The following is a 17,561-nucleotide window of genomic DNA, read 5'->3' as shown; positions in this document are numbered from 1 at the left end:
CAGTCTATCATTTTTATTAGTATTGCACTGACACAATAATTATCTTTTTCTACATGAATTTGCCAGTTTCAACTCAGGACTCCAAATCTCCTTCCTCCTGGAAAAAAAAAAGTAATAATGGGGCAGGGGGACACTCTAAAATAATATATACCTGACCTTTTCCAAATAAGCAAGCCATATCCCAACACAAAATATCAGAGACTACCTAATACATAGAGTATCACTTATACTCAGTCATGGGAAAGAGTCACTTTAATATCAAATACAAATATGTGCATCTCACAAGTGGAACAAAAACTCCACACCCATGTTGAAGCATAAGACTTCACAGGAGTTTCAGGCCCTCAACAAGCCTCTGGCTTGCTCCCTCGTCTCTCCAAGCAGTCCCTGGCAGAACATTCTTAGACGTAATCCATGCACTCAAAAGTACTTTCAAGCGACTCATGGTATCCCAAACATATCTCATCATCGTACTTTCACTAACTAAAACAAAAGCACAGATTTCCTGAGATGACTCAACCTCCTGCCTGAAAGCACGAAACCAACTCTGAGGCAAAGCTTGTGAAGCCGGGGCTGGGGCCTGAAAGCACACTCCTCTGTCAGCTGGCTCCTTATTATGCTCCACCGACAGGGGGCCTCAGAGGGACAGTAGAAGGCTGGAGGAAGAAGGGATTTGCTTGCCTTCACCTCAGCAGCAGCTGTTCATACCAGTTTCCGTTCATTTCTATACACTCAGAACCAGACTCATGCCCCTAGAAATTTCAGATTGAGCTGGCCAGAACCCTCTTCTCACATGTTCAAGAACCCAGGCCTTGGGGCTGTGGTTCAATGGTAGACTGCCTGCCCAATATACGCCAGTCTCTGGGTTCAAATGAGGGAGGGAGAGGAGCAAGCCCTCTAAATCATAATAATCCCTGAAACTTTTCTGCTCCTCACTTTGTTCCCCAGCTACAGGGGTAGCAAATGCTGTCCTCTAGTTACTGTCTCGTGTCCCTCCCTCCTCTGTGGTCCCCTATTGCCTCTTCAGTTGCCCAGCACTTGTTTCACCAACCCATGTATTAAAATCTCTGTGAGGGAGTAACAATTGTGGGTTTTACTTTCCTTACTGGACCCTGATAGACCGGCCTTTCTGAATCCAAGTCTAAACTCTTTACGACAGGCCTGAGGGGTCAGAGTGAGCAGAGTGTACACGATGAACAACCAGATGACAGTACATGAGAAATCCTGATGAGACACAAAGCTTCAGTCCCAACCATGACCTCTCAACTGGGAGGTGAGAGGTCAACTCTGATCCTAGCTTTCCCCTCCGCTCACTCCATCCTCTATGCTCAAGGAAGACTTTTCCATCTTCTCTATGACAGATAATTATATCCCAAAAGAGAAAGAGTATGTCACTTAACATCTGCCGATCTGCACTAGCCACTGAAAGGCAAATGTAAAATCTTCTTACTTATAGCTTAAACACAAATCTAAGATAATTTAAGGATGACATATGATATTTTAAGCACAGTGAAGTTCTTTGTTTTGACTTTTAAGGGACTGTGTGAATGTAATAACCTATCAATATGATGAAAACACTGCCTTTGAGAAAACTTACAGGTGTGGTTGAATTCTGCTGGTCGGTGAGAGTCCAAATCTCTGGCAGCGACCTTTCCATCAGCTGCAGAGCACCCTCAAAGGCTGTCTGTAATTCCCTTCCTTGCTCATCGAACTCAAAGAGAAAGAGCATCTTTAAAAGACGGTGTACTTCATCTAGAGAGAAGAAATGTGAGTGAGTGGCAAGCTGGGTCCCCAGCTTCACTGCTAGAATCATACCACAGTTTCTTTCTCAAGCAGAACATTTCTAGGGTCAAACTACAGTTGCTTTCTTTCTCCCTTATCTACTTCTTTCCTCCCAAATGCTGAAGTAATTAAACACATCTACGACAAAAGGAAAAACACACTGGGGCCACGCAGGAAGCCAGGCCACCTAGTCCTTTACCCTGGCTTAAGTGCTTATGTTTCATAGTTGAGTTAGGTGGATCCAATGGAGGAAGGCTTCTAGGCTGCTGCTGAGCAGGGCTGTCTGAGTAATGTGCACTAAGAAGACCCTTCCTGCTGAAAATTCTCTTCTTTCCTCAAATTGGGAAAATTGTATCTACTGAAAATTGTAATCTATGGAACTAGGTTTGGTGCCCATTTACTATTTTTTGTGGTCAAGAATCATCAGTGTTACACCTTTCGATTTTTCAGTGCTTTGTACCACTTCACTCAATGCCTCCAAGAGGGCCAGATCCTCCTGCGGACTCCCTTCTTTGAGGCTGTGCTTCTTCCGCTCTGCCTTGCGGCGATTCTTAGATGATCTCCTGTCGGATATTAGAGAAATGTTTAAAAGGGGCTCTTCCTGGGCTGAGTGAACTGAAAATAAATGCCTATTGGTCACCAACGTTCTGGGAAATGTGAGTCTACAGATGTACATGTATTTTGGAGGAACATGGTATTAAAGCTACACACTAACATATAATAGGGGACTGTAAGTCTTCTAATTAAATAAAAGGAAAATCCTATTCAAGGATATAATCCTTATATAGGATATAAGGAAATAAGGAAAAATCTAAAGAGTGATGTTTTTCCTTGAAGTTTTGATTAAAATATAGAGTAAAATAAAGCTATATCTTGTACCATCCTGGAATTAGGAGTAGAACAACCAATTTGAATTTTACACTAACTAAACAAATTTAAAAGCAACAAAATAACATTTAAATGAGGAGATACAACATGCCAGTTTGGAATATAACAGAATGTACTTGAATCCCATTCCTTCCTGCTGCAGAGCTTTAATCATGTTATTTGTTTTTTTCTAACTCTTAAAAATTCAATTCAAGTTGCATTTGTTACAGTTTCTGATCACTACACAAATCTTCACAGTCCTCTGTTATCAATGAGTTGAATTTAAACAGAAAATCTTGTTTTGCATCTTCCAAGCAGGAGCACAAGCTCTTATAATTCAAATCTCCTTGTAAGTCTTTGGTAGTTGCTGCATTGGCATTTGATACTTGTGACAAACTGTGACACGAAGTCAAGGTGTGATGCCTTACATTATATCCACAACCTCTTTTAATCCTGATTCTGAAGATACCTGAAAGATTTTTTTGTCTTCAAAATCTTTTCACTGTAGTCACCTACTCTTTGTTAAACCAATACAATCAGAGGTTATCTAAACTGACTAGATAGTGAAGTACCTCATCTCACTAGGCAAACTTCCAGACCACAAAGCTGCAGAGAACATTTCAATGCCAAGTGTAAGCTCACAAATACGTTGCATAAGTCCTTGCACAACTTCCACTTGGCCTTGAAGAAAATCCTCCCCATTCCCACTGCACTGTCCTAGTAGAAAACCAACTTAGTTGCTTCTAGTTTCTCCATTTACACGGGATGGTCGCAGTACGAAGCAGAGTGACACGTACGCTGATATTCTGGAGTTACTGTGGGAGTACCTGCCACTCATCTCACTGCCACTCACAACACTGCTAGTTTCAGAGAAGAGGTCTGACTCTTGACCGTGGGGCACCTCATCTGGAAAAGAAGAACCAGACACGGATGAAAAATTCCCAGCTAATGTGGCTTGCCTTCAGTGAGGTAAGTAGACTACAATCAACCAGTACATATCAAAAGAGGGATGAAAATTACTGATCTCAAAATAAGTGAGATCTTGAACATGGTTATTATTCCTGTGGATCAGTAGCATACCAAACTTTTTTTTTCCTTTTCTTTTCCTTTTTTTGAAATGAGGAAAACTTATTTTGTGAAACAGAAACAAGTCACTGCTGGTTGGATGCGGGGAGGTGGGACTACTTGGCACAGCTCTTCTGGTTTATGCTTGGCTCTGACCCCAAGACCCTCTCCAATACTCAGAAATACAGACACGTGTAGTCCCTAGGGGCCTCAGACTCCACATGGTATAGTAACCAACCACAGGAGGAATACTGCTATGGTTTGAATAGAGCCTGGCCCAACTCAACAATTCATGTTGAGTCATAATTTCTTAAAGGGCTAGTGTTGAGACCTAGTCATAATTTTTTTTAAAAAAATATTTTTAGTTGCAAATGGATACAGTACCTTTATTTTATTTATCTTTATGTGGTGCTGAGGATTGAACCCCTCAGCATGTACTAGACAAGCACTCTACCACTGAGCTACAACCCCAGCCCAGTAGTAATGAATTTAAGAGGGACTAAGTTTTTCTTGTAAGAGTGAGTTCTTGTTCCCATGGGACTAAACTGGTTGCTGTAAGACTGGGCTGTATAAAGTGAACCTGCCACCTCTTCTCCTCTCCTGCACACATGTATTTCTTCACAGATGTCCACTTGCCTCTCTGTCATGAGCTCCTCATCAAAAGCCAGGAAATACTGATGCCATGCTCTTGTACCTCTAGAATTCTGACCCAAATAAATCTCTTTTCTTTATAAATTACCCAGTCTAAAGTACTCTATTATCACAACAGAAAACAGACTACAGCAGACACTAAGCAGCTTAGACATCACTAAGACCCACGCACAGGCATCAACAGGCTTCATGTAGGCACTCACCCAGAGGCACCTGGGGCACTTGCTCCTTGAGCTCTCGAACCACCAACAAACGATTTTTATGGCGACTGAACGTGGCTGTCTGAGAGTCCAGAAATGCCATGTAATTTTTCTGGGCTGAGGATACAGAATGGAAAATAATTGGAATGTAATGTTTAAGGAAAGAGAAAAAACTAAGGGGAGTGGAGAAGCAGTCAGGAAGGATTAAAATTCAACAAAAAGAGGCAACAAATCTTCCCAGCAGGATTATTTCTTCAATGAGCATTAATGAATTGGAGACTGAGATTCCAAATCTGGGTTTATCAGTATCATCCCAGAACACCTAAGACTACACTTATAAAATTATCTGAACCAAGACTCGGTACCTAGCCCCTGAAAAGACTGGCAAATAAAAGTAGTGCACAGGAAGCTATTAACAAAAATTAGAAGTTACTTGAATGTTTCTTCCTAAGCACCCATCAAAATGCCTATGTGTATAGAATAAATGAATCTAATGATTCCTGAAAATTATTGTCCAATGGAAAAATTACAAAAAATGTCACTAGTAGAATTTATTAAAAAAAATAGTACTATCCAAGGACACATTTTATTAATAGGTATTAGGCTTGTGCAGTTGAATTATTAACATATTTTTATGTTCTCATCACTCATGTAAATCCAAGAAAGAGCTGGCTAAATGAACTGGTATAGCAGGAAGGATGCTTTGTGGATCTAGTTAGGGACAATTAAAGTGAATAGTGCCAAAAGTACCCCAATAATATTTCCAATTAGGATGGGGATGGAAGAAGCAGACAGGCAAAGAATATAAATAAATGCAAATGTCAGAAAGGCCAGACATACCTTATGAGACAGACTACTTAAAAAGTCAGAGATTAAAATCAACATGCACACTCTTTAAGATTTCTAGAAGTCAGATTGATTTTGTTCTTTCCCATCTTGTTAAGGGATAGCAGCTATCAGAGTATTCTAGACTTGTAATATTCATTTATTCCCTAGGAACCATAAACAACATGTGCAAAGGTTCTTTTTATTTACTTTTCATCTCAGTTTGAAATATTTCAGATCTTTATAAGAAGTGTAATAGTTTGACGAACACACATATACCCTTTACACAGATTTACCAATCGTTAATGTTTTGCATGTTTTCTGCTTCCTGTTTCTCTGTGCATATGTGTTCCTGTGTATGCATGTGCGTTACACACGTGAGGTATGTACACTTGTTGGTACAACTACAGAACCTTTTAAAAGTACGTTTCAGATATTCCTTCACTCCCAAATACTTTGGCATTTACTTCTTAAGCATAATAAGGATATTATCTTACAAAGTCACAAGATTAAATGTAAAAAATTTACCACCGATACAATACTATTACCTAATGAGTTCATATTCATGTTTACCGACTATTCCCCAAAACAAAGATTCCTTTCCCCCCACCTCACTGTGCGGCTTACATCAGTGCCAGCAGTCCACCAACAGAGAACAAAGGCCACGGCCAGAGTTTGCTCTGGCAGAGGACACTATGACAGGACCAGTGAGACAGCCCATCATAATCCAAACCCATGCAGTACAAAGATTTGTGGGATTTTTTTGGCTGTGGGGATTAAATACATAGGTATTTTACCACTGAGCTACATCCCCAGTCCTTTTTATTTTGAGATAGGGCCTTACGAAGTAATCTAGACTGGTCTTGACCTTGTGATCCTCTTGCTTTAGCATCCTGAGTGACTGGGATTTACAGTGTGTGCCAGCCTGGCACAAAGATTCTTAATTTTTTTTTTTTTAATCAGAGTTTTCTAAAGTTCAAGCTTTTACATGTAACTAACAGTTCAGCATAGTCTAAAAAATTATGATCGAGTCTATATACCACATTCTTTTAAAATGCAGTAATAGGGCTGGGGACGTGGCTCAGTGGTAAAGTGCCCCTGGGTTCAATTCCTGATATCAAAAAAAAAAAAGCAGTAACAGAGTATCCCCCATCTTTCTTCTCCCCTTCTCTGTACTTCCAAATGGAGAATGCTATCTACAATGTAACCCTCACCTTCTAAAATGGAAGGCTTTATGTTGGTTTCTATAATATCCAATCTGTCATATTTATATACCTAAAAGAAAAAAAAAAAGTTTTAGGCAAGAAAACTTTTAGTGGCTGGAGTTAAGATACTTGGATTTCAGAGGTGATTGAGATAGTTTCCTGAGAAGCAGGCCTCCTATATGCCAAGGAAATTCAACTCGTTTTAATAAAAAGCAGTAATACTTCATATATGGAAGACCAATTCCACACATTATCAAGGATAAATCTTAAAAGAGGTTTTATTTTATCTTTAAATTTTTGTTGTTGTTATTGTAGATGGACACGATACCTTTATCTTATTTATTTATTTTTATGTAGTACTGAGGATCAAACCGGTGCCTCACCCATGCGAGATGAGCACTCTACACTGGTTCACAATCCCAGCTCTAAAACATGGTTTTAAAGGCACATTCATCCTTAGGCGGGAACCTGACCATTCCTATTTATCTCACTTACTCAGAGGATAAGGGATTCCAGGTGATTCTGTCTCCCTTCTGCTCCTCTCATTAGCACCCAACACAAGAAAGATTTTAAAATTTCTTACCAATCTCAGAGCTTCTTCCCAGGCAGCTCCTTCTAACAGCAAGAGCACAGCTTCTTCATAATCCTGGTAAGGAAGACAACCATTGAAAGAAGTAAGCAGTCAGATGTCACCAAAACCCACTGCAAAACTGCTCGGACCTGCCTCCATCTCCCTGGCCCACCTCGCCCCTCACACTAAAAACTCACAGCTTCCTAAGGCACTCTGGATATTAATTTCCATAAGCACTGGTACAAAAGACAAAGGAGGGGTGGTGTCTCCTCAAAATGATGACAGAACAGGTAAATATGACCTCTTTACATTCTTGGACATCAAAACCACCAGGTAGGTCTGTTAGCAATGCCCATTTCCCCATCTTCACTACCGAGGTTGCTTCAGCAGGTTTAGGTGGGCTCCAGAACTGTGAAGACCACCACACTCTAAAACTTAAACAGCAGACTAGAATAGTAATCTTCAAAGTCTTTTTGCTCTTTTCAATGCTTTTTTTTTTTTCCTCAAAAATTTTCTTTCAAAGTTTCAAACCCTTAGAAAACTGAAAAATGACCAATCATGGTGAACGCATTTTCATGTGTTTCTTGGTCATTTATATATCTTCTTTGGAAAAATAATCTATTCCAATCCTGTGCTCATTTAAAAAATTATTTGTTGTTGTTATTGAGTTATAAGAGTTCTTCGTATATTCTGGATATTATTTTATCAGATATATGATTTGAAATATTTTATTCCATTCTAGAGATAGCTGTTTCACAGTCTTGATAATGTCCTTTAAATACAAAAATTCTGAATTTTTACAAAACCCAAATTGTGGACTTTTCTTTTGTTGCTTGTGTTTTTTGTGTTAATTCCAAGAATCCACTGCACCAAATTCAAGGTCAAGAAGGTTTAACCCTCATAGGCAGAATTAATATTGTCAAAATGGCCATACTACCTAAAGTGCTATACAGATTCAATGCAATTCCAATTAAAATCCCAATGATGTACCTTACAGAAATAGAGCAAGCAATTATGAAATTCATCTGCAAGAATAAGAAACCCAGAATAGCTAAAGCAATCCTTGGCAGAAAGAGTGAAGCAGGGGGTATCGCAATACCAGATCTTCAACTCTACTACAAAGCAATAGTAACAAAAACGGCATGGTATTGGTACCAAAATAGAAAGGTGGATCAATGGTACAGAATAGAGGACATGGACACAAACCCAAATAAATTCAATTTTCTCATACTAGACAAAGGGGCCAAAAATATGCAGTGGAGAAAAGATAGCCTCTTCAACAAATGGTGCTGGGAGAATTGGAAATCCATATGCAACAGAATGAAACTAAACCCATATCTCTCACCATGCACGAAACTAAACTCAAAATGGATTAAGGACCTCAGAATCAGACCAGAGACCTTGCATCTTATAGAAGAAAAAGTAGGTCCAGAGCTTCAACATGTCGGCTTAGGACCAGACTTCCTCAACAGGACTCCCATAGCACAAGAAATAAAAGCAAGAATCAATAACTGGGATAGATTCAAACTAAAAAGCTTTCTCTCAGCAAAGGAAACTGTCAGCAATGCAAAGAAAGAGCCTACAGAGTGGGAGAAAATCTTTGCCAATCATACTTCAGATAGAGCCCTAATCTCCAGAATCTATAAAGAACTCAAAAAACTCTACACCAAGAATGCAAATAATCCAATCGACAAATGGGCTAAGGAAATGAATAGACACTTCACAGAAGAAGATCTACAAGCAATCAACAAACATATGGAAAAATGTTCAACACATCTCTAGTAATAAGAGAAATGCAAATCAAAACCACCCTAAGATTCCATCTCACCCCAATTAGAAAGATGATTATCAAGAATACAAGTAACAACAGGTGTTGGCGAGGATGTGGGGAGAAAGGTACACTCATACATTGCTGGTGGGGCTGCAAACTAGTGCAGCCACTCTGGAAAGCAGTGTGGAGATTCCTTAGAAAACTTGGAATGGAACCACCATTTGACCCAGCTATCCCACTCCTTGGCCTATACCCAAAGGGCTTAAAATCAGCATATTACAGAGATACAGCCACATCAATGTTCATAGCTGCTCAGTTCACAATAGCCAGATTGTGGAACCAACCTAGATGTCCTTCAATTGATGAATGGATAAAGAAACTGTGATATATATATATATATATATATATATATATATATATATATATATACACATACACAATGGAATATTACTCAGCCATAAAGAACGATAAAATTATGGCATTTGCAGGTAAATGGATGAAATTGGAGAATATCATGCTAAGTGAGATAAGCCAATCTCAAAAAACCAAAGGACGAATGATATCGCTAATAAGTGGATGATGACACATAATGGGGGGTGGGAGGGGTTAGTGTTAGGGTTAGGGAGGTGGGCAAGAATGGAGGAAGGAAGGGAAAAGAGGGGTGGGAGGGGTGGGAGGGAAGGGAAAAAATAAGAGAATGAATCAAATAACATTACCCTATGTAAATTTATGATTACACAAATGGTATGCCTTTACGCCATGTACAGAGAAACAACATGTATCCCATTTGTTTACAATAAAAAAAAAAAGACTGTTTTAAAAGCAAAAAAAAAAAAAAAGGTTTAACCCTATGTTTTCTTCTGAGAGTCTTATAATTTTAGTTCTTAAATTTGGTTGTTAATCATTTTGAGTGACCTGAAGTTTTTTAAAACTCAGGAAATGTCAAAGAAAAATTCGTATTTCTAGCTTCTCCTGAAAGAGAAGAAATAATGAAAGATGCTTTTGGGTTGTTTCGAAATCTCCTTAAACAGTAACTAATCACATTAAGCAAAATTAATAATAAATTATTACAGAGTTTATCATACATGTAGAATTAAAATGTGAATTATACAAAGGACAAGAAGGGGGAAAGGAAATATACCCTTGTAAGGTTCTCCCATTACACAGGAAGTAGTATACTATTAGCTATTCAGCTAATACTATGATAAATCATTATGGCATTTACTGTAAATCCTTGAGCAACCACTAAAATAATCAAAGAAATATAGCTAATAAGCCAATAAGGGAGATAAAATGGATTTATGAAAAATATTAGATCCAAGAGGGCAGAAAAAAGATAAAAAGAAACAAAAGATCAATTAGCAAATAAAAACAGCAAGACAACAGGTTTAAACCCAACTACACTGGTAATCTCTTTTAAAAGCAAATGGTCTAAACACTCAATTAAAAGGCAGAGAGTGAGACTGGATGTGGTGGCAACTTAGAGAGACTGGCAACTTAGAGAGACTCAGTCTCAAAAGAGAAAATAACAGAAAGGGCTGGGGAGGTAGCTTAGTGGTAAAGCACCCCTGGGTCCAATCCCTAGTACTGGAAAATAAAAACAAAAATAGAAACAAAAACAAAGCATAGATTGTCAAATTATATTAAAAACCAACAACTATATATTGTTAACAAGAAGTCCACCTTAAAACATAAAGACCACATACAGACACATTAAAAAAAGAATGGAAAAAATACACCACGAAAAGAGTAATTAAAAGAAAGCTGAAAGGGCTACCTTAATAATACAAAGTGGATTTCAGAATAAGGAATGTAATCAAGGATAAAGAAGCATGAAGCAAACACTGGTAGAATGAAAGGAGAAACTGGAAAATACATCATTGCAATTGGGGATTTAAACACTTTCTCTTCCAGTATTGATAAAGTGAAAAAAATCAAAAATGACAAAAACCAATAGCACCCTAACCTAATGAACATTATAGAACATCCCATCATGGATGTCATGTTCCCTTTACAACATTCTTCAAAACAGACCACAATGGGTCACATATGAGGACTGAATTAACAAAAAATATGCTAATTCCAACAGAACTAAGTAAGAATCAATAATAGAAAAATGGCTGGAAAACCTCCAAATATCTGCAAGTTATCAACACTTCCAAATAACCCACAGGTCAGCAAAGAATCACACAGGAAATTAGAAAATGAAGATATAACATGTCAAAATTCATAGGATGCAGCTAAAGCATAGCCTGAGGGAAATTATGTGCTTAAACTATGAAGGGGAAAATTTCTCAAATTAGTAATTTTTAAGCCATCACCTTAAGAAAATAGAAAATAAAGAGCAAATTTAACCCAAAGTAGGCAATAAAGAAATAATAAATTAATTAAATAAAACATGGAGAGAGACAATGAAATAGCTCATTCTTTCAAAAGACCAATAAAATTCATAAGCCTCTAGCCAGACTGATCAGGAAAACAAACAAACAACAACTCCCCCACCCCAACCAAAAGACACAAGTAACCAATATCTGGACTGAAAGACAGGACATTGCTATTGTCCCTATAGGACAATACTATGAATGACTTTATGTAAATAAATCTGACAATTTAGATGAAATGTATAAATTTCTTAAAAGATCCAAACTACCAAAGCTTACTCCAGAAGACACAGATAACTTTAATAGGTACATGTTTACTAAAGAAATTGAATTTATAGCCAAACACTTTCAACCAAGAAAACTTCAGGCCCAGATGGCTTTACTAATAAGTTCTACCAAAAATTCAAGGGAAAAAGTATGTCAAAAGCTGAGCAGGGAGTCCTGTTGAGAAAGTCTGGTCCTAAGCCGACATGTTGAAGATCTGGACCTACTTTTTCTTGTATAAGATGCAGGGTCTCTGGTCTGATTCCGAGGTCCTTAATCCATTTTGAGTTTAGTTTTGTGCACGGTGATAGATATGGGTTTATTTTCATTTTGTTGCATATGGATTTCCAATTTTCCCAGCACCATTTATTGAAGAGGCTATCTTTTCTCCATTGCATATTTTTGGCCCCTTTGTCTAGTATGAGGAAATTATATTTATTTGGGTTTGTGTCCGTGTCCTCTATTCTGTACCATTGATCTACCTGTCTATTTTGGTACCAATACCATGCCGTTTTTGTTACTATTGCTTTGTAGTACAGTTGAAGTTCAGGTATTGCAATACCCCCTGCTTCATTTTTCCTGCGAAGGATTGCTTTAGCAATTCTGGGTTTCTTATTTCTCAACAGGACTCCCATAGCACAAGAAATAAAAGCAAGAATCAATAACTGGGATAGATTCAAACTAAAAAGCTTTCTCTCAGCAAAGGAAACTATCAGCAATGTGAAGAAAGAGCCTACAGAGTGGGAGAAAATCTTTGCCAATCATACTTCAGATAGAGCCCTAATCTCCAGAATCTATAAAGAACTCAAAAAACTCAACACCAAGACTACAAATAACCCAATCGACAAATGGTCTAAGGAAATGAACAGACACTTCACAGAAGAAGACCTACAAACAATCAACAAACATATGGAAAAATGTTCAACATCTCTAGTAATAAAAGAAATGCAAATCAAAACCACCCTAAGATTCCATCTCACCCCAATTAGAATGGCGATTATCAAGAACACAAGCAACAACAGGTGTTGGCGAGGATGTGGGGAAAAAGGTACACTCATACATTGCTGGTGGGGTTGCAAATTAGTGCAACCACTCTGGAAGGCAGTATGGAGATTCCTTAGAAAACTTGGAATGGAACTACCATTTGACCCAGCTATCCCACTCCTTGGCCTATACCCAAAGGACTTAAAATCAGCATACTACAGAGATACAGCCACATCAATGTTCATTGCTGCTCAATTCACCATAGCCAGATTGTGGAAACAACCTAGATGCCCTTCAGTTGATGAATGGATAAAGAACTGTGGCATATATATACAATGGAATATTACTCAGCCATAAAGAATGATAAAATTATGGCATTTGCAAGCAAATGGACGAAATTGGAGAATATCATGCTAAGTGAGATAAGCCAATCTCAAAAAACCAAAGGACGAATGATCTCGCTGATAAGTGGATGATGATACATAATGGGGCGTGGGAGGGGTTAGTTTTAGGGTTAGAGTGAGGGTTAGGGAGGGGGGCAAGAATGGGGGAAGGAAGGACTGTATAGAGGGAAAAGAGGGATGGGAGGGGTGGGGGGAAGGAGAAAAAAATAACAGAATGAATCAACCAACATCACCCTATGTAAACGTATGATTACACAAATGGTATGCCTTTACTCTATGTACAAACAGAGAAAGAACATGTATCCCATTTGTTCACAATAAAAAAAAAAAAAGCTGAGCAGGAAGAGAGATCTGTGCTGTCAAGGGTCAGAGGAGCTGACAGGAGTAATAAGCCCAACTGAAAGCAAAGCCTGGGATAAGAAAGAGGCTAACACCACAGAAAGCACCAGCTCCTGTTCATTCTCCCCCAGGGAACACCACACCACACTGGTCCAGGTCACCCGGCCCGGCACAAGGTTCCATCGCTATTAAGGGAGCCCAGAACAAAATGCTTCAGTGGTATTTTGTCTCTTGGAAGGGGACAGGAATGGAATGGGGAGGGCCAGGAGTGGAAAAGTACTGGGTAGTGAGCTAGGGAAAGTGTCTTCGAGCGTCACCACTCCTCCACTGCCCCACAGAGGCCAAAGCAGGGGTGCCCAGAGACGAGCTTGGCCCAAGGCCTCAGATAAACAGACCTAGAAATGAAAGCAGGAGGGCTAGGAATGCACAAAGGGGAAGGAAGAACAAGAAGAGCCGGGGCCTGAGTCCTTGCCTGGCAGTGGGCCTGAGTCCTTGCCTGGCAGTGCGCCTGCAGGGTGTGCGAAGCGAGCGTCCCCCGTGAGGCTCCCGAGGTAAAGTCTGTGACTGCTCACGGTCAGCTCTGAAAACTCACACACAAATTCTTAACCAGGAGCCAGTCTTCACATCAATTATACGCACACTCTTCCAGAAAAAAAGGAAGAACAGCATTATCCTGATACCAAAAGTAGACAAAGACTCAAGAAACCCTCAAGAACACAACCAAAAAACCTTCAAGAAATACTCTAATCCACCAATGCAGGAAAAGGATAAGAAATGATAGCCAAGAGGTTTAACCCAGAATGCCATGTTGGTTTAATGACTGAGACTCAGTGTAATTTGTTATTATCATTGGACTAAAAACAAAAAAACAGTCCATAGTTGAAAACACACTGGACAAAATTCGACGCCCAGGCATGATAACAACAACAAAACCTTCCCAACTAGGATTAGAAGGGGATTTTCCTTAACCCAAGAGGACAGAAATTGCCACATTTTTCCTGTATTAAGGCTACAAAGCAAACATCTTAGGCTTTGCGGGCCTGACTATCTCTGTCACAATTCCTTAGCTCTCTTGTTGCAGTTTCACAGCTGCCACAGACAAAATGTAAACAAATGGTCAAGACTATATTGCTTTATTTACATAAGTAGCAAGGTGGATTTTCCCCCTGCCAGAGAGAGCACTCCGGCATGATAAGCAAGTTTTTAAACTTCCTCTTTATTAGTCCAAGTAATAGCAATACCCCTGTAGCATTTCACAGAAACAAATTATTCATTACACTACAGATCTGTCTACTATGACCTACTCCACTCTCACTGCCTAGAGGATAGAACAAAAACCACTCTAGAACATAACACTTTGTTCTCCTCCTAAAGAGTTCAGTTTGGAGCTGGGGAGATAGCTCAGCTGGTAGGGTGCTTGCCTTGCAAGCAGAAGGCCCTGAGTTTATCCCCAGTACTGCCAAAAAAAAAAAGAGTTCAGTTTGTCAGTGTACATGTATTGGAGTGTGTGTATACATACATATGCATATATATATATATATATATATATATGTGTGTGTGTGTGTGTGTGTGTGTGTATGCAATAAATACCATAGTAGTACACACCCAAGGAGGTGTTTTCTACAATCAGTTTTCTTTCAAGTGCTCTCTACTCCCACTACTGAATTTGGTTATCTCCTAAAATGTGAGAAACCAACTACAACTACTGATAAACCATCTGCTCATTATAAATGTGAGGTTCAACAAGTAATACATGTAGAATATTTATTCAAGTGAGATAATAAGCACTCATTGTTTCAAGCAGCTAAATTCCGAGGGAGAAAGTTACATGGCCATAGACAATCCTAGTAGTAGCAGCTGAAGACCACACACCCGGTGTTGCTGCTACTACTGTCTTCACTGGTGGGAACACAACATGGTGCAGTCAACACAGAGAAGTCCTTCAGCTTCTTATCAAGTCAAATATTCACTAAACTTGGGACCCAAGAGTTCTACTTCTATCCCCACAGACATAAGTACTAAAATGTTCAAAGCTGCTTTATTCTTTAGACCCCAGAATGGAAACAATCTGAATGTACGTCAGAGTGAATGGGTCCACAAATTGTGATACAGTCATGCGATGGAATACTACTCTGCAATTAAAAGTAATAAGCTACTGATTAAACTACAACATGAATGACTCTCAACAGCATTATAAGAGTGAAGGAAGCCAGACTAAAAAGACTACCTACTCCACAAGGCAGGAAACCCTGGGCATCAAATGGTTGTCCTATTAGTCTGTGGCCAGTGTCAATGTACACTTTTATTATTTTCATGATAAATTCTACCAAAAGCTCATATGGGTACTTATAATCAGCTATAAAACTGAACTCCTGTGGCTGGGGCTGTAGTGGCAGAGTGCTTGCCTAGCACCTGTGAGGCACTGGGTTCCATGCTCAGCAGCACCACCTAAAAATAAGTTAAAACAAACAAACAAACAAACAACTGAAGTCCTTAAACTGCCCCAGGGCTAAAAGAAACATTTCCAACAGAGAGAATAGTAATAAAAGCCAAAAGTGTATCTAAAGTTGAATTACTTTGTTACATAATGAACCTTTTCTCACTGTTTCTATTTTGGCAAAGTGAACATGAAAAGCACAACTACCTTGAGATGAATTTAGCACTTTTTACCAAGGTCAAACTACTACCATGTATTATACTAAAGCTCTACAATATTCTAACCCACACAATTTGAAATCATAGTTTGAGAATCCCTATATGAAGGGCTTGGAACCAGAGTATTTTGGATTTCTTCAGATTTTGGAATATCTGCATATACATAATGTGATATCTTGGGGATAGGACCCAAGACTAAACAAGAAATCATTGATGTTTCATATACACATTATACATGTCCTGAAAGTAATTTTACATAATATTTTTGGTATGCCTGAATTTTGACTGCAACCTACCATATGAGGTCAGGTGTGGAATTTTCCACCTGTGCATCATACTGGCATTCAAAAAGTTCCATATTTTGAAGTTTTTCAGATTTAGAATTAGGGATGCTCAATCTGTATTTAGAGATGTACTGAACTGAATTTCCAAGTTAAGTCAGCAAGGGAAGACTCTTCCACGTTCTCAGGACCTAATGATTACCCACAGATCCTTTAACTTTCACTGTCGGTAAAGTGCAATCAGCAAGCCCCTTCTTGTTGCCTGGGGCTTTACAAGGTAGGAAGTGAGCTCACCTGGGCATACTGTTCCAGAACTATGGCTGCATCACTGTGCTTCCTCTGCTCAACTAGCTTTCCTGCAAAGATAACAATACGTTTTTGTCAACAAAATTGAAGATTCATTTTTTTTCTTTTGGCTGAAGTGCTTCCTTAATTTGTCTTTATTATGTATCAAACTATGTACTTTGTAAAAGTTTCTGTGAGAGGAGTAAGAACACACATCATGGAGTCCTATCTTAAACAGCAGTTAAAATCTAAATTTAGTACAGATTTTGAAAATCATATAGTCAAAATTAGCCTTAAAAAATGCACGCATATGGGAAACTGACCTGGTATCCCTCACTCATCCATTTCATCCTTTAACAGGAAGAGACTGCTGTTTCTTTGGTTGAGCACTAGATGGAGGTAGTTGGCTTATGTTTGGGGTCATGCAGTGTCCTTAGCTTCTAAAATCAATCAGCCCAGATGAGAGAGAAAACCCTCTAGGAGGGGCATAGGAAACCCAAGTCTTATTAAGAGGCAGGCAGATTCATGTCTCCCATCTCATGCTCACTCTGGGGCTTTAGGGAAAAAAAAAGGGGGGGGGGAGACTCGCCTCCACTAATTAGTTTTCTTTCTTCTGGTGTGAGTAAACTGCCTCAGGTAAATGGGCACACAAAGTGACTGCACTGTAGGACAATGCTCAAGACCTTGATCACCGCCCTCTGCACCTTTCATCTCAGAGAACCAGATATACTCCATCACAAGACATGGTAGACAGTTCATTAAGAGTTGTACAGAGTATCAGAGAAGCTACTAGATCCTCCAAGAACAGAGCTCAAAGGTATGAACTACCAATAGTGTAAATTTCTAAAAAAAGTTATCATGGATCCAGAATAAATAATTAAAAGGCCTAAAAATAAGTAATTGTCAACACTCGTAAAAATAGGGACTACAGAGGAGCCTACAGATCTTAATAACCAGAAAAAGAAAAGTAATGATTCGACACATTTTCTAGTGCCACAGGAAAAGGAATAATACAAATAACAAAGGACGAT

The 17,561-nt window shown here is 38.9% G+C and overlaps 1 protein-coding gene and 1 pseudogene across 1 annotated transcript in view; both read right to left on the bottom strand.

Annotated features, from left to right (window-relative positions):
- Elp1 (elongator acetyltransferase complex subunit 1) overlaps positions 1-17,561 on the bottom strand; it is a 62,501-nt gene that overhangs the window by 3,515 nt on the left and 41,425 nt on the right. Inside the window, exons 29-35 of the mRNA XM_047525228.1 lie at positions 16,540-16,601; positions 7,179-7,241; positions 6,605-6,665; positions 4,569-4,682; positions 3,447-3,555; positions 2,218-2,345; positions 1,598-1,752 (exon numbers count right to left, since the gene is read on the bottom strand). Of these exons, the coding sequence (XP_047381184.1) occupies positions 1,598-1,752; positions 2,218-2,345; positions 3,447-3,555; positions 4,569-4,682; positions 6,605-6,665; positions 7,179-7,241; positions 16,540-16,601 (692 nt within the window). The remainder of the gene's footprint in view (positions 1-1,597; positions 1,753-2,217; positions 2,346-3,446; positions 3,556-4,568; positions 4,683-6,604; positions 6,666-7,178; positions 7,242-16,539; positions 16,602-17,561) is intronic.
- On the bottom strand, positions 6,003-6,129 carry LOC124965054 (uncharacterized; annotated as a pseudogene).

Source organism: Sciurus carolinensis, chromosome 14 (genome assembly GCF_902686445.1).
Source record: "Sciurus carolinensis chromosome 14, mSciCar1.2, whole genome shotgun sequence".
Taxonomy (NCBI): Eukaryota; Metazoa; Chordata; class Mammalia; order Rodentia; family Sciuridae; genus Sciurus; species Sciurus carolinensis.
This window is presented reverse-complemented; position numbering and strand designations above follow the sequence as displayed.